The sequence below is a fragment of the Schistosoma mansoni genome, assembly GCF_000237925.1.
Source record: "Schistosoma mansoni, WGS project CABG00000000 data, chromosome 1 unplaced supercontig 0153, strain Puerto Rico, whole genome shotgun sequence".
In the NCBI taxonomy this organism is placed as follows: domain Eukaryota; kingdom Metazoa; phylum Platyhelminthes; class Trematoda; order Strigeidida; family Schistosomatidae; genus Schistosoma; species Schistosoma mansoni.
The window spans coordinates 677,529-699,916 of record NW_017385994.1 but is presented as its reverse complement, the minus strand read 5'-3'; the positions used below and the strand labels follow the sequence as shown (position 1 = coordinate 699,916).

At 32.9% G+C, this 22,388-nt stretch overlaps 1 protein-coding gene across 1 annotated transcript; it reads right to left on the bottom strand.

The window, feature by feature from the left end:
• Positions 1-2,300: 2,300 nt before the first annotated feature.
• Smp_097940 (serine/threonine kinase) lies at positions 2,301-22,371 on the bottom strand (the record flags this gene model as incomplete). Its single annotated transcript, XM_018792888.1, has 7 exons — positions 2,301-2,471; positions 4,005-4,213; positions 10,966-11,073; positions 13,312-13,420; positions 14,560-14,670; positions 16,312-16,374; positions 21,886-22,371. The coding sequence occupies 7 exons, from the start codon at positions 22,369-22,371 to the stop codon at positions 2,301-2,303; spliced, it is 1,257 nt and encodes a 418-aa protein (XP_018644025.1).
• Between the last annotated feature and the right edge of the window lie 17 nt (positions 22,372-22,388).

Here is a 22,388-nt window from a genome sequence, read left to right as displayed (position 1 = left end):
CTGAGTCCTGATAGCCACCTGCATATGCAATGGGGTGAAGTTTTAATTCACAAGCAAACAATACCAAGTAAATTTTTATTGGTTTGTAATACGATTTGGAATATTAAATTCCAGTCAAAAACATATCAACAACAGTAAACGTGACATGAGGTTTCAGTAATGTCAACCTGTTTAACACGTTAACTGTATACACAATCTCTTATGTTATACTTTAATTTTCTAAAAGTAACATGTCATTTATGTATACATTATCATTGGAAAACCTTAAATTTGTAACCAATTATAATTGAAGTTGTCTCAAATATATTTCCACTGACTATTTAGAATTCAAGGGAGCATCTTAGACACAATTACTTATTCATGTAATTGTAGTGGATAGTCTTCAGTCAGTCATTATTATACTTATATAACATGGTACACTGTAAAGTGACTGTTAGTCATATTGCTAGCATCCAATTATTAATAATTATATATTTATCGTCATTGCGTATCACCCCGTTTTACGTATTAAACTTTCTACATATTTGTGATTTAAATAAAGTTAGAATGACATTATTCACTGTGTTCTCTGTATTTCGTTGCTTCTTCCTTAGTTACATACAATATAGTAAGACTAGTTATCTCGAATTATTAACATAATTTGATACGATATTTAAACAGTAAATAATTCGAATCTACATTAATAAACTTTATAGAATTCAGAGTAATGAGAAGATTTAAACTTGACCTATTTACTCCAGAAAAGTTAATCTTCATTTGCCTTGGTAGCCAAATCACATGTGTTTCTTCTAAGTTTGTTAGATTTTTGTCATATCATGTAATAAAGTTTTCTTATTAAATATTCTAGAACTGTCATTCCAGGCATTTATGAAAAACCTTGTTAACAATTCAATTCTTAATAATGTATACATTCTAAACCACTTATTCCATATTAATGGAAAATTCATTTCCTCAAATTCTAAATCACGTTAATAACTTGAAATGAATAAATTTCTTAACTAATATATGGTGAAAGAGAAAGCATCGAAATATGGGGAATCCATTATATGTTGCAAACTTTCAACTATGCAAATACTAAATCTCCACAAAAACCCTTTCTGATTATAATCATATGCTCACTAGTGACTGACTTCAAGAAGTACATCCAGAAGTTCTAGTGAGAAGCAGTGACCAGTAGAGTTCAAACCATGTCTGTTGGGAGATATCAACTCACTGAAGACATTGGTGAATGGTTGCTCAATTTCGTGGATTGGTTGAAGTTAGACATTGACACCGTTGGATTCCGGCTCAGTGGTCTATCGGCTAAGTGCTTTGGTGCGAGACTGATATGTCCTGGGTTCAAATCTCGCGAGGCGAGATCGTGGATGCGCTTTGCTGAGGAGTCCCATAATAGGACGAAACGACCGTCCAGTGCTTCCAGGTTTTCCTTGGTGATCTAGCTTCAATTGACTCATGCTTTCAACTATGCAAATACTAAATCCCCACAAAAACCCCTTCTGATAACACTCATTAAGTTTAAAAAAATTATAATCAAAGAATAAAATTATATTTTCTAAATCTAATGAAAGTATTAATTAAATAATTAATATAAACAAAAAACATTCTAGAATAATATTAGAGGCAATCAGTTTATGAAATTTCTCTCTCAAAAACAAACAAACATTCAAACAAACAGAAGGAATTCATTGGAAGTAAAGAACTCTTTTTATGGAATTTATGTTACATGACTTATAAAAGATATATCATTTCACAGGTGAAAAAGTTTATCTTTTATAACAAACTATTTCTCAGTCAGTCACAACGTAGAACTTCATACGTACGTACATCAGTTCGAGTTGCCATACCACATTAACACAGAGATGCAATTGTCGATTCAAATCCCATAGTAGTAGAAGTAGTAAGATTATAGGCATTAATGTGAAAGATTAGGGTTTGAAGATGTTATATAAGTAAATGAAAACTGTTCAATCTAGTTCATTGTTCTTTTTATCTTTTTTTATACAAAACTAAAACTACTACTATATGATACAAAATAATGAAAGAAAAAAGAGAAGGCAAGAAAAAGAAAAATCAAACCAATCAGCACAAAGATTATTTGGAATTCAGTAGTATGAGAGTATTGAAAAAAAAAAATTTGTAAATTGTGCAATCTTGTGTTAGACAGCAGTTGGGAAAAATTTTTATTTATGTTTGTGAAAAGATTGAAAGACAATAAATAAAAGCAGTTGGAATGGTATTTAATTAATAATTTGATTATCTTTTACAATATTCGATGTAGAGGACAATGAAAATGAGGGGAATTATTTTGTAGTGGCTGAAGACGGTCGACAATCAAGTTGAGAACATGAAGGAGAGGAGGAAATCTTTCCATTAAGTAATTCATGCATCTCTTTAGCTATATTATAAATATGTGTAATAGTTGGTCTATTCGTTGGTTCTTTTTGTATACATACAGTGACTAATTCACGAAGCTGTAATGATAAAGTATAGTTTTGATTAGAATTAAAAAAAAGATGTGCAATTTATAATTATCAAACGGTCAACTTGTTTATAAGAGGTTAATAAATTAAAACACTTTGTGAGATAGAGTGCCAATCAGAAGCAGCCCAATAAAAAGGTCAATCGATAGCAATCACAAGTGACATAAAGTTCAAGTGCATTTCATTGGGATATATATATATGGATGAGTATTTGTGCATTTTATTCGGTAGCCCAATACACTTTCTCGCTCACTCTTGTGTTCTCGCTCGGGGGGCTAGCACATAGCACACCGTGTATCAGTATTAAATTTTGGATACCGCACGTCACAACATTGTCATTCAGTTTCCAAATATTAGATAGTTTTACTATCAATTGCTGTTCCAATCTATGCTGACATTCATCACGATTTACTTGTAAATAAGGTAACAGTAAAATAGTTGGAATTACAGCTTTATTCAACAACGAATTTCGAAGAGACTTATAATTTCAATTTATAAAATAGGCTTTGTTATATACTATGATTTTTGTAAATTATGGAGATACCTACTAGTTTTAACTTTGACCTCATCATGTTTTATTGATGTTAAGATAATTGTATGAATCGTCTAGATTAATGATTATCAAACTATTTTTAATCAAGTGAAGAACTGGATTTAAACGTTGTAAGATTGAAAACAGTTTCAAGTCAGTCATCGCAAGATTCCTTACTTACTAGTACTCAAACATTTAATATTATGGAAAATTCCATGCGGTCTAGTGGGTGAATGTCAGATGACTTTCAAATACAGCAGAACAATGACTGATATAATTAGTGACTATTAAATGCTAGTCACTTCTAAATTTATCCTACTAGATGAAGCATGAAGGTTCTTGGTTTAGTTTCTGGAGAACTTGAAGTTATTCACTTCTAGATATTCTCAAATGTGGATAAAATAGTTGGTTTCTAACGTCTCTCCAGCTTCTGTCAATCTTGGGTAAAAACCATTTTACAACCATAAAGGTGTTGGGAATCTTTCGGACATTAATTAAATAATGGTTGACACAAAATCACACTGATTATTGATTCGTTAGTTACGGTTAATTAATACTTGGCCCAATCAAACCCTTAGTAGTCCTTTCTAACATATGGGATGCAACTGAATCATTTGTTACAGTTCCTAGAATGTCCTCTTCTATAAACTACTGAAGTTACTGCAACTAGAACGGGGAAACTAGAGTCTTACATAAAGATAGAGCATATATATTTGCTTACTATTACTGACTCTCTATTTAATCAAAATTAGAACCCTTTATTACTGAATAATTTTAGCGTAAAATAGTCTAAGTAGAGTGTGTCATCAAGGAACTTATCTACAAGCGTAAAGCGATACGAATTTACATTGTACAAATAGTTCATGATTTAAAAATAGCTGAATTCAGTTGAATAAAATCATAATATGAAGTACTATACACACAATAAGTAAGGATCCTGCCCACTAAGCAATAGCGTAGCACATAAAAGCGCATTAATAAACTAAACTAACTTCAGCTGAATAAATTTCTTTAGGTAATGGAGCGTAATCGCCATGTTCAATTTTTTGGCACAGACGAAATAAATTCATCTTATCACCATAAAACGGTGATTGTAGTGCGGCCATTTCATAAAGTAAACATCCAAGGGACCATATATCTGATGCAAAATCATAACCTTGTTCACGTATTCGTTCTGGTGACATGTAATAGGGTGTACCAACTACAACAGAAAATGAAATAAATAGTTTCATCAGAAAAACAAGTAAGCCAGCTTAAAACTGTTTTATATTTACCTTAATTGATGGTTATTTCTAGCAGAAACAAATGTAATTTCATGTACTTGTTCATAATGAGCAAAACTAATTTATTCTTATCTGTACTATAAATAGTTAGGTTTGAGACAGAGCGGTCACTAATTCATTTAGTGTTGCTGTTTTGAATATGACATACATTGTGTTTATGATTTACTCATAATTTATCATATGAACAATTTGGTCTTTTTATTGGATAGAAATAGGTATTAATGCCTAGTTCACAAATCTACCTAGATGTCCAATGACCTAGTGGAGTGTTTAAAAGTTCTTCTACTGAACTAAAAATGGATGGTTTGATTGTATCATATTCTACTGTAGTCATACACTTTCAAAAATACTATTTAAAAAAATTTCCCTGTAAAAGTAAATCAAAAAATTCTTACTTACATCAACTAAAAGAAATATTATTGATGAAATATATGCAAGCAATTACTTTTCATTTTGCTTATTCTATTTTAGACGATTGTAAGTAATTCCTGATGAAGACATGGTCTATCAATCTATTTTACGAAATCTAATTTAATTGATTTTTTTATTTCTTAGAGAAGTGAGTAATATACTAGTGTAGTCGACCTGCTGGGCTATCAAAATCCGATGTCCTCTCAGAAGTAGCACGTCACACCGTTCCTCTCCGTCGATGGCACTCTCTACAGCCAACGTCGCCTCGCCAGAATACTCTATCCGACGTCGCCTCTTCACACCAGACCGCCCAAACTAGCGACTCAGCTCCAATCCCTCAACGGCGTCCACAGAACAGCACCCTTCTCCCTCCTGGTTGGCAGCGACACCAAACGTAGTAAACGAGAACACAAGTGGGGACAATCGAATGTGTTTGAACATAAAATTATAGAACATCTTAGAGAAATCTGAGAACCGTACAGTAAATATTTAATTCGCAAAATGTCAATCAATTGTCTCAACTTGACTGTTCCTTCACTTCCACGGCAATAATTCTCTGTTCTTGTTCCCTTTTCTTTGATCTTCGTAACCTTCAGCTGCCAGGTATTTCACTTACGATTGACAGTACATACTACTTATATCTGTCGGCATCAGAAGCACACATCACACTAGTAGCTTTAATGAATTTAAGAGTATAAATCTCCTGATTGTAGTATAATTATTTGATTTTTAATCTCATGACAGTCAAAGAACAGTTTGTAGAGTTGAAATTTTCATTTCATAAAGTCACCTTAAACTTTGAAGCTAACAGTTATAATCAAAAAATTGTAAAAGACACAAATTCAGAGAAGGATAGAAGACTACTAAATAATTTATCATTTGTAATCTAATATTCAAAGTTGTATGCTTCATTGACTCAGTCTAATTATCTGAATCTTTTATAATGAAAATTAGAAGGTAGTAATGAAAGAAGTAGGGAAAGACTATTGAAATATAAAGAATTTCATTATATTTTTTATAAGAATAAACATTTTCTAAACCTGCCTCCAACCTCCAGGGAAAAACATAATCATATACAGAGAACTGAAAATCCTATTATATATATTTTTTCTGATATTGACTTTTAGTAAACAAAAATGTAAATTTTAAGTTGGATATCAATTACTTAGGATTCATAGAATGACTGATACATTTACAAAGCCTAATTAATAACGAAATAATGAAATATTATCATAATAGACCACTACAGTGTCAAGTAGTAATGTAGTAAACGATGTGTTCTTAAGACATTAATATGAAAATAATGAATTCCGGCTGTTAAAACTATTCTGTTATCTTAGAAAACTGTGAAATGAGAGCTTTGTATATAACGGGCTACCATTCATTAATACTATTAATTTTCATAGTTGAAAGCGTGAGTCACTTGAAGCTCGACCAACAGGAAAAACCTGGAAGCACTGGGCGGCCGTTTCATCCTATTTTGGGACTCCTCAGCAGTGCGTATCCACGACCTCGCCTCTCGAGATTCGAACCAAGGACCTACCAGTCTCGCACCAGAGCACTTAACTCACGCTTTCAACTATGAAAATACTAAATCTCCACAAAAGCCCCTTCTGATAATAATACTATTCAGCCAAATATTTACCTTTTATACTAAGTTTCTTTTGTATTAAAAGACTGGGGATACAATTACTGAACATGATATCTTCTTACTGATTATGACATGAAATCTACACTAACTATCGATATCTTGAATATAAACTAGCTTCCATAATATTAAATTATTAACATAATCTCAAATGTAGTTAATCGCGAAAGAAAAATACAATCACTTATACGAATATTAGTCAATATTAGAACGAATAGTTTGACAGAAATTGGACGCCAATTATAGAGAAGACATTATATGTGAAAATTGTATTTGAAATTGATATGGCGAGCCAATTAGAAGTAGCAAAAGGTCAATCGATAGCAACCAGAAGTTACCTAAAGGTTAAGTGAATTTCACTGGGTCAATTTCCTAAGGATGGGGTGGTAGATATTTGGATGGGTATTTATGCATTTCATTCGGTAGCTCAATACACTTTTATGTTCTCGTTTAAGTAGGCAGTTGAGGGGGGAGCTGTAAGCGCTTGCTACATCGTGTTGTAGGGTCACTGAATATCGAACAGATCATTGATCCCTGTCAAAGTCAAGGATAGTCAACGCGCATCAATCAATTATATGCCATGGACTGGCCCACGCGGCAGTGGTTGTTCTTTCACTTCTGTACTTCCGTGGTTGTACCTTAACTAATATATTCTTGTAATAACGTTTTTTGTGTTGTACAGTCTCCATAGCGTCCATGATCCTTTGATGCGTCGATGGTTCAAACCACGTAAGGGCCGGTCGCGAGGTGTGACTTCAGCGTTAGTTGGTTCGTCACCATTCTCGTTTAACTCTAGTAGGCCCCCAATCATTTCGACATAGACCACCAACGTAGATGGTCTACACTGGTGAGCAAGACTTCGAATAACGCAACCTATCATTATGATCTTTTTTATTGCATTCTATACTTATTATTTTTCATTTTTAACTTCGGCTATCTTTATCAGTTTCTGTGAACATTCGTTGCTTCATATCAATGTTGATTAGTGTTTCAACTGAAATAATTAGTTCAATCGATAGAACTAACCAATCAACTACGACTATAATCGACTATTGTGGTTCTTTAACAAGCATTAGCAGCATGTAAATGCTCCTGTGTAATATGTCTGTTAAAATATCAACCACTCGTAAGTATAGTCTCAAGGCAACACGAACGCATATCTGTTTGCAACCTATCCACTTGTATAACCAATACAGGATTAACTGTCGATTATAAATTCATCTTTCTGCTTAATCACTATCAACTAACTACTATCAGAAACTCTCTACTAGAATATTTTACTTTTTTAACCACTGCCTGCCTAATTTCCAATTGCTGAGTTCCATGGCGAATCAGAGGATACAAATGCTACAAATTTACGGTGAGTTTGAACTATAAATTTCTTGCAATGTCAGATCTTTTTTAGACTGTTTCGCCAGGCAATGCTACGTGTTTGGCTCAAATTAAATTTGGACGTATACCAATTCAGTCTACAACGCTTCGTTAATCTACGAATTTAATCAACAAATTTCAATTACTTTGGAGCAAGAGTAACCCAGGCGAGTTTCATAATTGCGATAGTTAATTTCGTATAATATTTATGATGTTTAATAACGTTTTGCGGCTACTTCCACTTCGAGTAGTCATATAATCTGTCACTGCCGTCAAATTTGAGTCGAAACTATGTACATTTATGACTCGTAAGTCAACATACTCCGAAAAAACGTATTTCATGTACTTGAGCAATCTTAGTCCATGTCTTAATGAGACACTTCGTCGTACTTGATGTCACTTAGCGCTAAATAATATGCTTTTTTATGAAACGATCACGTTATCTAAACCTAAACTTTAGTTACATTGGTGGTTACCATTTAAATTAATGTTTACTATGCGCTTTGTATTTGCTGTTATCTCACACAGTAAATCATGGCTCGATTTCCTTATCGCACGAAAATCACTTCAATTTCGTCCTCCGCTTATTCACATGCAATACGGGTTTGGAAAATATCTAAACGACCTCTGAAATTCTCCACGAACCCCGCGCAAATTTTCGTATATGTTTGCTATTGCACATCCAATTACTATATTACCGATGCCCACCCGAACGTTCAGTACAATTGTCAGTATACGAAATGATGTCACTTCGATGTGACATTACAACACATCCGAACTATTGTAGTTATTCAAATTCGACGTCGTATTTTTTTATCCTATGAAGTATTGTTTCCGCGTGGCTGTTATCTAATAGATGATTTCGGTACATCAATCGGCTGTTCAACTACTCGATGATCTAAAGCCTGTCCAGTTCAATTGGTGGTTTGACGACACTCATTCACGCGAATCATTGGTTTACGCAGTCGAGCGCATCTCCTGCAAACTGACAACGATATTGTTGTCTCGACCCCAACACTGACAGCATTTTTCACCGATATCATTGACATGAGTCCAGAGTGACACTCTTGGTTTCTTATGTTCTTTTCGACATTTTTCGGTTCACTCATCAAACACATGTGCAGCACCCACCGTTTATCATCTTTTAGTGACTTCATCGTGCCACCTTCGCTCTCGCTCTGTATTCTTCGACCCTTATTGATTTTCACAGCAGTTATCAGTTTTTCCAAACTGACTGCAAGTTGATCAGAAGCTTCGCACAAGGAAACCACGATTTATCTTCACGGTTATACTTTTGTACTTACAGTTAGTCTGTTAAATATAGATATAACTAGAAATCGACGCTTACGAACAGTTTTTCAACGACACTTACTGACTTTCTACTCTGAACCGATAGCAGTACAAGCATCGGCATCGATTGATAATACACTTATCGTACTATCACTGTGACATCACTACTCTTGCGGCAAACTTAACGTTTCTCATCTGAGGAACTCAACCACTTGTCAGAGCTATCTTTTTCAACGCGACTTGATAAAACTCTAAAATATTTCTTTTTCTATTATTTCTATGGTTGATCGCTTAACATTCAACCAACGTCCTTGTTACGTGTTATTACTCGTTGTTTCCCGATCAGTTTCTGCAGCCTCCTTTCCATTTCTCTTACAGCTCGGCAATACCCGGAGGATTCATATTAATCGTCTGGCAACCTCCGGCGCGCGACTACTCCCAACATGTTTGGTATCGATTCAAACGGCCGTTGAATCTGGTGGGGAAGTATTGTAGGGTCACTGAATATCGAACAGATCATTGATCCCTGTCAAAGTCAAGGATAGTCAACGCGCATCAATCAATTATATGCCATGGACTGGCCCACGCGGCAGTGGTTGTTCTTTCACTTCTGTACTTCCGTGGTTGTACCTTAACTAATATATTCTTGTAATAACGTTTTTTGTGTTGTACAGTCTCCATAGCGTCCATGATCCTTTGATGCGTCGATGGTTCAAACCACGTAAGGGCCGATCGCGAGGTGTGACTTCAGCGTTAGTTGGTTCGTCACCATTCTCGTTTAACTCTAGTAGGCCCCCAATCATTTCGACATAGACCACCAACGTAGATGGTCTACAGTGTATTAGTATCAGACTTCAGATACCGCTCGTCACAATAGAAATAATCTCAGAGATCGAAATTCGAATATTTCCAATGTTTCGTCCAGCAATCTTGTCTACACCTCTTCAGGGTAATAATCAGGATCAAAATTATCAAAGAAATATATAATGTTCAAAAATCAAATCAAATTTTCACTGTACTTTTCCAATCATATTCAGATGCTGACTTTAGTAAGTAGGATAACATGAGTCAGTTATATGAGAATCAGGTGAGCAGTTCACATAAATGAATGAATGATAGTGTGTATTTGTGTGTGTCTGGGATTGAGTTATTAATAGTTGATATTAAGTGTCAATTTGTTTTTATATGAAGTAAAAGTACAAGTTGAAAGTTGAAATTATTTCTGAACAGTCGATGTGCATGTGAAATGAGAAACATCAAATAGATAATTGTACTGATAAAATATCCCAGATTAATTTCTGTCAGAATAACGACGTGTGTGAAATAAATAGATTGGATAATGAAAGGGTCCAAATGCTTGTCAATAAACATTTGCCAAGTGGTAGCTAGTTAAATACTATCTTTTCTGTTCAAGCTATTTTTAATGGCTCATATCTAAAATGCTTCTTCCGTCAGTCTTCCTTTATGTGTGTTAAACCCTTTCTGAAGTATTTTGATCCCTTCGAAATTGGTCTTGTGTCCTGTTTTTAACTCATGTAACGTTATCGTCGACCTATTCTCAAGTTTCATCAGATCAATCGAAGATTTGGGAACATTTTTCAAACAATGTCTGTGTTCCTTCAACCTCACATTTGTAGTGGCTTGCCCTATGTCGAACCCACATGGGTTGCTCTAGTTTCTAGACAGACTAATTTATTCATTCTTCTTGAGTTACATTTTGACCTTGTTAATTATTCACTTTGTTTTGCCTTTCTTCGATTTGCCTCCTTTAGCCTTTACCTTGCCTCTCTTCTCCTCGATTCGATTTGTATTACTGTAATATTTAATAATATCCCGAAAACAATTCAAACTATATTCTATATTTCAATCATCAGATGTTCTATGCTTCGTGTGCAAAGCCAAAGATTTGTTGAAATTCATAACAAGGAAAAAGGGATAAGAATGGCTTACCTAAGGAGTGAGCTGCCATAGTCTTTGAACTAAAATATCTCCCTAATCCAAGGTCTCCTAGTTTCACCTGACCTTTAACATTGATAAATACATTGGCAGGCTTGATATCTAACAAACATATAAAAGAAATTATATTCAGTGTAATTAAATGTCGTTGTATAAATAAAATGAATCATTATACAAATATTCTAAATACATCGAAATCTATCAGCATGGATTCAACAAAATTTCTAAAGCTTTTGTCGGGCTGATTTCATGAATCACTTCAAGCTAATATGCATGATTTTGAGTCCAATCTTCCTAACAAAATAATTTCTATTATCATAATTAGATTCAAGTATAAATTCACTTAGTATCGTTTGTTTGAATCTTCTCATTGATGTTTAGGACTGCAACTGATCATGGCGTCTGAAGAAAAAGGTACTGGGTTCGAGTCCCAGAGTGAACATCAACTCTGAGATGCAGGTACATTCAGCTGACGAGTGCCACTGCTAGCCACTATCCATCAAGTATAAATGTTTCTATGAGGATTCCTGTTATCGTTTTTAATTTTTTTCAGAAATATCTATTTTGTGTTATATTGTTTTTCTTTTCCCAATTTTTGCCTGATGGAAATACTATGTGGATCAAATAGAAATGAAAACAAATACCACTGAACTAGTTTTTTAAGATAAAATGGGATTGTACATTAGCAAATTTCATTTATTATCGTTTCTTTCTGTGTGTGGATTATTTGCTGTCTTTGGGAAGGTTGGGTTATGTTAATTCATTATTATAATTAGCATGATGTTATTCCTACAATAATAATAATAATAATTATTATTATTATTAATTATCAATACCGATGATGTGTGGTTACCAGGGTAACATGAAAACATCCTTATTATACAGAATGACCTAATTTAGTTGATTAGATGCGGTATTATTTCTTACACTTCAATTATATCGCATATTGTATAAAGAAAATAAATACAAAAGAAAATTATGTGATGAAATTGAAGGAATAATATAAACATCGTTATGCAAATAATAAAAGAAAAAAAATAAATGAGAACTATGACTGAAGAATACTTTAATTATGAAAACAAAGGATAAAATAGGTTCCAATTCCAGCACTGTATAGTTGAAGGATATAGAAAAATTATTAACAACTAGGGGACATTATTTGTTGTAGTCTTTTTTAATTATGACCATAATAAATGTTTTGATAAAACGTTAGGAGTATACAGCGAGTAAGGTAAAAGAAAATTATATGTCTATTCACCAACCAAATTATTATACATTGTTACCTTCTCATGTTGGCTGGAACGTCTGACAACTGGTAAACTATATTTGCTAGCTACCTTTATCATCTTTTTGACTTTTTTTTAAGTAGACTAGATACAAAAATAGTTTTTAACTAATCGTTCTGGATAAGTTAAACAAGTCTAGCTTAGATCGACTCGTGAATTCAACTGTGAAAGTACTACAAACTCCACACATCCCCATACTGATAATAATCATGTGCTCACTAGTGACTAGCTTCAACATGGATTTCCCGGAGTCCTAGTGAGAAGCCATGACCAGTGGAGTCCAATCCATATCGGGAGTGAAAAAGTTGTCCACCTAAGATAATGAATAAAGGGTTGAGCAAGATCATGGATTCATCTGTTAAAATACTACAATCTCCAAAAATCCCCATACTGAAGTCTATAATTATCTTCATAACCAACCCTTATGTTTCAAACTAAAAATTTTCAGAATTAATGTTGTGACACTTATTCGTTATTCAAGATAACAACAAAATGGATTCGATATTTTAAACGGTTTCTTATATTTCATATTACCAGATTGTTCGAATCTTTGTTTTATTATTGAATCACAAAAAGTTACTAACAATACAAAGGAATGAAAACAAAAGACAACTTGAACTCAGTAACGCTAATCTCTATGTTTAGAGTGAATATAATTAGATAAGTTGGCGCCAAGACGATGATAACCATACCCAAAATCCTTTCTTACTCAATTGAAATCACTTTGAAGGTGGAGCAGTCGAATACATTATTGATATATGTAAAATTAAAGTGATTAAATTATAGAAGAGCAGATTGATGGATAAACGAATGTTTAGCTGTATATAATAGAGTGTAATCTATAGTGTTTCTCAACACTTTAAGAGACGAAAACTAACCACTAAAATTAAGAAACACCTAAATCGATGAACTTAAAAGGTTGCATCCAACCAACTTATCGGCCCTTATTTAATTAGAGTTTGTCAGGTTCTAGAGTCACCCACAGCCACTAACACAAAAAATCGGCCGAACTAATATATATATATATATATATATATATATATATATATATTACCTCGGTGCATGATACGTTTCGAATGCATATGATCCAGTCCACTACTAATTTGAACGAAATACTTCCATATAGTTTTTTCAGGGATTAATCTCTTTTTCTTTCTAAAATGCTTAAAAATAAGGAGAAATAGTTCATTGAAAGAATGACAAGAAAGAATATCTGACAACTAGTTCATAAATATTGTTACACTCATTTAAAATGACATCTATTTAAACGACAAGCATTGACGATTACTGATAAGTGAGTAGTATAACTTCAAAGAAACTTCTGCTAAACTAAAACTTTAAGTAGAGAATAGTTGTCATCATAATAAAAATCATGGGTTATTGGTTATTCATACCCACATCATTCAATGTTTTAAGTTTAGTAGATCAATACTTATCTATCAAAGCCAAGATTACACATATGAACTAATAAATAATTTGTCTGAATTGTTTGTTGTGTGGTAATTAATATAATGATTCGATCTTTTTGTTTCATAATTACCTTATTCTAATAATTTGGACTACAGCACCACATAGACTATAACCTAACTATTGGTTTATACTTAACGTTTAATTTGTTAACTAACAAAGGTTTGAACATCAATTTGTATTATCAACTTAGAATGACTTACTTAGCAGGAAATAGTGGCTTAAATTGTTTTATCAAAAGAAGTAGAGCGATCTAAAATATTGTGAATAATGTTAAAAACAGTGTACATCATAAATGATATATTTTAGTCAGCAGCATGAAACCCCACTGAAGTGATGTATTTAGACTTGGTTAGTAGGGTATATGTTGCTATAACAACGTTTTAACGAGATTTTAGTAAAACCTTGATAATGTATTGATCACTCTGCATCAAAAGACTTGAAAATATTTTAATATAATCAAGTATGCTCAACATATCTACTAAATAACAGTATATTCCATCAGCTCAGTTACTTTTGATCTAGTCCCCTTGAAAAGAAGATAAACCGAAATTTGAAGTTTCGAATTGATGAAAAAGTTAATTATGGTGATCTAATACCTATTAATGAAGGGCTTCAAAACAATCGGAATAGTTGTTTAATTTATAGTATTCGAAATAACATTTGACTCTTAGTGAATAGATAACCATCAAAACATAGTACTCGCTGTTATTCCAAGAATATTTTTACTATTATTCTAATGAAAAATTGTTTAAGTCTATTCATGAATTCAATCCCTTGTCAATAATGAAGCTAAATATTAATAGCAACAATTTATGATTAATATTTCAATTACCTTTATCATGTGAGATAGGTCACCCGCATCTGCAAGTTCCAAAACAATAATTAATTCATTGTTCTCCACAAAAGATGCCAAATAACGTATGACATTTGGATGATCTAATCTCTAGTTAAATAATCCATTAAATAATGAAGTATATATATTAAATAAAAAAGAGTGGGTGAATCGTAGTAACTAGAAGTGATTAATGAATACTACTTCCATTTATTTCTATTAAAAAAATAACTTACCCAATAAACAAGTTAGTTTTATTCTTAATACTTCCGGTCACTTATGGTGAAACATAAAGAAAGGAATTACCAAATATCTATACAACCATTTAAGTCATATCATTTTCTTTGAATAATTTTAAAAAATATATTAAGGCTTCATATGTAGATATACACTCTAAGAAGAGTCTATGAATGAAATATACAGTTGATAAGCTTCATATATCCCAATCTTGTTTAGTTCAATTTAGCTATTTTCAAATCAAATTATTCACTTAGTATTGTTTTGTTTGAATCTTCCCATTGATGTTTTAGGACTGCAACTGGTCAGTCTCTAATTAGCATATGTGCATACTGTGCGCATTGCCTCGATATAGCCTGAACTCACAAGCATAGTAAGCAAAGATGGATAGTAGCTAACAGTGGAATCCAGGAAGCGCGTTTCGTCCTATTTGGGACTCGTCAGCTGGATGTACCTGCATCTCAGAGTTGATGTTCACTCTATTATTATTATTATTATTATTATTATTATTATTATTATTGAAATGAATCACAGTTTATCAGTTAAATTTGAGTGACATCAGTAAGCATATTCTATGTCCCTCATATTTTTAAAATAAACATAAAAAATGTTTTGAATAGGTCTAGTGTTTTGTCTAATATTAATTTTAATTGTGTTATTTTGGATTGAATAAACAAAACAAATCTAAACATTTGTTAACCTAATCACTATGAGAACGAAAATGCAACACTACTAACACATATAACTAGTTGAAGGATTACAAATGATCAATGCAGTTATTATTCCTTGCAAATAGGTAGAATATTAATGAGGTAGTTATAATGATTATGTATTTGAAATCAGTTTTTCTGGACAAGTAATGCGAAAAATTCTTTTCATTAGTGATATTTTCATTTCCCGTGATATTACTACTATCAAACATAAGTAGTATAAAGTCATAAAATCCAGTATTTTCAAAAATAAAACTGTTGCATTAGGTGAAAATGTTTAATTTTCAGAAAACTAAAGTCAATTTTCTGTAAGGTGGAAGAATTGTATTAAGTTACCATATTTGTACGAGGGTTTCACTTAAGTTTAAAATTTACAGAAAGTAGTGTAATGCTGAATAGAAACCAGATGATAGTTTTATTGTGTTTCTCTGATACACCGATTTGATGGACGAACATTCACTAACCAAAATCAAAGCGATATTTATCTAAATTTTACATTTAAATCACTGTCGTCCTATTTGCTTGCATTCTACCTTTGACAAACTATCAGTTAATTTGATTGATGGGGATATGTACGCTTAAATCATTGAAATATGTGAAATATACAATGTTTTCTAGAAACATTAAGAATTATACTATCCGAAAATAACTGTTGTACTAATTACCTGATAACCTGTTTAGATTGTCAAAAGCTACAGAATAACCTTATCATATGCGACCGAGTGAAAAAATAGTGTTTTTATAAAATAAAACAACATTTTACTTTTTCAATCAATAAAGCGTATAAAAGACAACTGTAACTCACTTTCAATAGGTCTATCTCTTTTATGCAATCTTGACGTGCTTTTGCATCGACCATTTCAAATATCTGTGGAAAGAATATCAGACAAATAATCAAATCAATAAATTCATCGATAAAAATATACTTAGTGACTATATAAGTATCCATATTTACAAAATATCATTGACACAAGTAGAGCATTATAAGTAATGAAAATTATTAAGTACAAACAATTCCAGATACATGATAAGCATATAAACATAAGAAGACCTCAATAAATGTAATAATAATAATAATGCCTGAAGAAATAACAGATGGCTTTGTCAGAAATATTGTTACAAACAAAGTTTTTTAGTAAGATCGTAATTATAACAACCGCTCTCGACTCTCATCAAACTAGGAACAAACAAAACAAAATTTTGTATTAAGTTCAATATAAACAGAGCTTTAACTTTCTTAAGATTAAAGGAGATATCTGCAAGCAAAAGTTTCGTTTTAAAACTGTAATATTACATTACGGTGTTCTGTTAAGTTTGATTCTGTAAACAGGTTTATATAAATACTGTCTTCAGATTTAAAGTCTACAATACACAAATTTGTGTAATAGGCAAGTCATTTTATTTATTCAGTTACATTAGCATTAAATTAGAAGCTTCTTAGCCACTTTTGGATGAGTATTTCAAACACCAGACGAATGGCCTACGTTAAGTAATCCATGGTGCAGCCATTAAGTATTGAGGCAACATCATGTTTCCGGAACAAAAATTTTCATAATCTAAACACAAGTTACACTACCTTTTTCTACATAAGAATTTTATACTGATAAAAGCAAACCAAATTATTAGTCTAGAATTGACAAAACGCAGTTGGACATGCAATCAAGGTTTATCTCCGTTTAATCCACCAAAGCATACGGTAGTTACACAAAATAAGTTAATTAACTCAAGTCCTTGGCTTAAATTTATACGTGTTCGTTTTACCAAAAAAGCCAGGAACAGAATGAATACCGAGAGTACTTTAGCTTATGAAAATCTCCGAAAGTACTAGAATAAAACCGGTATTTGAATTCCGGAAAAAACAAAAATCATACCTTTTATCCCTTTATCATTTTGAAAAGGTCAAGAATAGAGAATTGGTCAGAATAGCATAAATCCACTTTATTTCGTTAGATTCTCATCGGCTGTTTTCAACCTATCATACTTTTATATCAAAATTATCATAAAGTTGACATACTTATAACAAGGAAATTAGTCAAATGTGGACATTTATCGTCATTGTGAAGTGGCGATCCAGACAAATATGAGATTAAAGAGGTACAAAGAGTGTTGTAAATAAATATAATATGTGAGAGAAGATTCTGCACCATCAGCTACAGTAACAACAGACTACACAGCTAAAAATATCAAGTGACTACATGATGAAGTAAATGAGTGCGAATTGGCGTTAATTAAGAGTAACCCAATTCGGGATTAAACAGTTAAAATATAATTATGAATTCGGAGGAGGTGGCGTAATCGAAGTTAGAAATAGAGTTGCAAGAGCGATATGATGAAACGAGGGTAATGTTACCACAATAAAAAGACATATACAACTACATCTTTATGGAAACATAATTCGGGCTTGAGGCCTTTGGTGATTATGGCCTTGAAAAGTTTAAGAAGATTAGAATTTTATTGTTGACTGACAGTCGCAAAAGGTTTAAGCTCATCAACATGAAGTTCTGTGTCAACGAGATGTTTTGAAATAGCATCGTTAAAAGCCTCTTGTCCCACTGATCCAACACTTTTGGGGAAGTTATTAGAATCAAACGTAGGAACTGCTGTCTGTTCTACAGTTAGGTTTTTATGCGGAGTTGGGGGCAGCGTGAAAGTGGTACCTATCTATCTCTAATTGCAGTAAAGAACATATTTTTTTGTAGAAGTCAGCTTTGCTTAGGATACCTTTTGATGGATGTAGTTCTTAGTTTCAGTTTTTTGCCGCTCCAATGTCATCACCTTTAAAATCAATTTGAACTAAACATAGGTTTGTTGTCTACTGTGGTTTTCTCAAGTCTAGTTCCTCTAAATTTCTTACATTTCTCGGTAAGCTTTTGCGGATACTCATTGTTCGTCGGACATTTTTATGACATTCATCAGTACTCCTTCTAAAGTATGAGTAGTACATCTTCTTTATACTCCATGAAATAGCGTTTTACTAAGTGGCCTTAGGTAACTAATATAAAAGAATGTTCAATTTCAAATAAACCCCATTCCATGTATTTTTTCGGTAATCTGCCGTCCAATTGTTCTATCGGCCTTGTGTTGTATGGCGGCATCGAGAAAATGGAACTTATCAACCTTTTCATGTTCCATGATAAACGGGATATTTTTATGAGCATCGTTGGATAAGTTTAACATGTATTTTACTTGTTATTGATCATTACATACAATAAAGATGTCATCGACATACTGCATATTATACGCCATATAATCAATAGCTGAACATAAATATATCTATCAGAACAAAGACAAATGGACTGCCGATTGTCGCATCGCAAGCTTGACGGCATATGTTGTTGTCAATTCGAAATTTAACCTCTTACATGCACATAATAAGTGTGCATTTGAGTTCTGACACTAATAAAGATAGGAGTTGAAGTTGTTGGCAAATTGTGTCGGTGGTTTCAGAAAGTGGTAATTCGGTAAGCAATAATGTTACATTAAGAAAAACCATCGACTTACCAGCAATATTTATATAATTAACACAATCAATAAATTAAAAAATCTTTAAGTGTATATTTAACTAACTGTTTAATCCCGAATTGGGTTACTCTTAATTAACGCCAATTCGCACTCATTTACTTCATCATGTAGTCACTTGATATTTTTAGCTGTGTAGTCTGTTGTTACTGTAGCTGATGGTGCAGAATCTTCTCTCACATATTATATTTATTTACAACACTCTTTGTACCTCTTTAATCTCATATTTGTCTGGATCGCCACTTCACAATGACGATAAATGTCCACATTTGACTAATTTCCTTGTTATAAGTATGTCAACTTTATGATAATTTTGATATAAAAGTATGATAGGTTGAAAACAGCCGATGAGAATCTAACGAAATAAAGTGGATTTATGCTATTCTGACCAATTTTCTGTTCTTGCTTTTTCTAAAAAGGCAAGCATAATTCAATGTTAATACAAAAAAGCAAAGGAGTAACTTGTTTGCCATTTCTTTTACAGCTGTCAATTTTACGGAGATCAAATAGATATTCATCTGCGTGAAAGTTGAGATAAACTTTCAGCCATGTGTAATGCTGTATTGAGAGAGGATTTGCGTTAGCATATAGCAGTGACATAGATATGCTCAGTTGCCATTAAATGTATGTTGAATCTACAGAAAGTGCTTGTAAGCTTTCGTTATGTAGGGGTATTCAAATTGTTTGGTAGGGTTTTGAGCTTTTAAACATTCTTATCTTAGTACCACAATAAAGCATAAATGTATTTACTTTAGGTACGTTAAATATGCAAAGTCTTGAATTTGTGTTTTCATTTGGTTTTTTTGTAACACTGAAACTGATACTTGAATGTATTGACCTTAGTCTTCAACCACAGTAACATAACAGAAAGAATTTTCACCAGCGACCAGATAAATGTCATGAATGTATCCCATCTTCCACAGTTAACAGTCAAGGAACAGAGGCATATATAGTAGTGACATCTCCATAATTTGTGAAAAAGTAGAAAACATTCAACTTAATCACTAGATCCGATTTTAATTTTCCTATGCACCGCGTTTACTCGGTAATCCTTAGTATCCTGAACATCTCCATGAAAAAGCCTACAGCCATTTATTTGTGCGCACATTCGTCAAAACTTAAGTAAATAACCTAATGGAAGTTGAGCATCAAGGATATCTAATACGTTTGGTGTAAAAATTGTGTTTGAATTATGTAACTGAGTAAAAGCTTGATAATTCCAGCAAACCGGCCCAACCCAATTTAGGAGGTTACGATTTCTTCTTCTTAGTTCTAGCCACAATCCACTATTCTTTAAAAACTCTATGCCATCTGTTATTTATTAAAATCAACGTGGTGTATGAAACAACCAATTTTTTCATAACTTTTGCTTCATTCATTACCCTAATACAATATACTCAATTGCGTTTGTGGATTTTTCTTGTCTTCAAGCTCTGGTCCACTTGCAGCTACTGTGGTACTTTTGGAACCGGTCCACGAGCTCCGTTTTATGTGGAACATTCAACTCTGCTACTTATTCTAGCAAAATACCAGAGTACATAGAATTCAAATTTCGGCCCAGAAAGTGACACTAGATTCATTCACATTACAGCGGCTATTAGCTGTCCTGATATTTGAAGAGGTGACGCAACAACATAATCATATTTTTCATATCGTCAGTTTTATAAACTCATAAATAAAGAGAATTTAACATGTAACATTTGATAGTTTAATGTAAGAATTACAACCGAATGAATGTTTTGAGTTATGAGCACAATACCACCGGCCAAATGTTTAAAACTAATGGTCGAAAAAGGATTAGCAAACCAGCACAAATAAAAGCGTAGTGAGTTTCTCTATAAGCATATATGGACGAAATATATTTGTTTACCTAATTTAAAACTAGAAAATCCTCACAAAAGCTTGTCCATCCTATTAATACAAGTAAGTATGTGTCATAAACAAAAAAATTACCAGAAAGCAAGTATATGTACTGAAAAGCTGGATAAACGCCTGTTTTGTTTTACATATAGGTGTCGATAAACGTTTTTGCTCTCACTGATGTTTCTTTGCCTTAAAGTTGTGCTTTATGTTACAGATCATATAAATCGCTCAAACATTTATGGGCTTTACAGAGGACAAGGTCAGTCAAAGGTGCAAAACCTATGATAACTAGGGTTAGAAATAAACCGAATTATAACTTCTTAACTGATGTCACTTTAGACAAAAATTGATACATTGTTTGGTTCGCATGCAAATAATCAAATCTAAATCTACATACACAACATCTGTGTGGTGGACAACAAATGTGAACGACAGTCACAGAAAACTAGATTAACCTTAATTTTTTTCATAGCAACTGTCTGACAGGACGGAAGGTGAAAGGCTTGCCACACGGTTGAAAACTGACCTTGTCCAATAGACCCTTGCACTTCGTAGTTGGACAAAGTAGCGTATGCAGATAATTCATCAATATTTACCCCACTATTTCTCTGAGTTGGTGCACTACGTATTCGAGATATAGTGCTCTTATGCATTTAGCTAACTCTGTTGTACAGAAACTTCACCTGTAGTTCAAAATATTTCAAAAAGTATGATAATCAAAGATAAATGATAGTGTAAGAAAATCCTGTTTATCAGATAATAACAGAAAAAGAAATGAGTAATGTTTTAATGAACTCGTAGCTGAAGTGCTAACTAAAAGCCTAGTCAAAGATATACCATACCATTCAACGAATGTTACCACACCTAGACGATGCACGAAAATGGTAACACAGAAAATTATGTGTTACGAAGATATTGACCAACCAAAATCTCATATCCTTGAGAAGAATAGTAAAGTAACACTATACAATATCAACGCTCAGGGCAGTGTACATACCTTGATAACTTTAAGGGCTACATTAAGACCAAAAGGTTGATTGCACTCAGCACGATAGACACTACTAAATTGTCCAACGCCAATCTGGCTTAGTAATGTAAAGTTCCTTAACGAATGAAAATACTTTAGTTGAAGCGGAAGACAATGATGATGAAAGCTTGGTCTGCATTGCTGAGTAGGCTCTAGGTACTGCAAATGAGCAGGTAGTGTGATAGAAGCGATGCTACAAATATCTGCGTGTTGTCGTAAAGACGTGTGGTCGGTTATTCTCATTGCGTCTGTTGTTTCATGGATACTTTCACCTCTTAAAAGCTCATGTGAATTAACTGTATCGTTTGTAGTTGGATCAATGAAAAATACACCGTACTGATCGTCAGTATTTCGTTTATGAATATTATTCAGATTGTATACGTTTGATTCAAGAGAAACGCAACCACCTTCCGGTGGAATAATAACCTCATATTCATATCGAGGAACCACCTCCATTTCAAGAGATTCAGAAT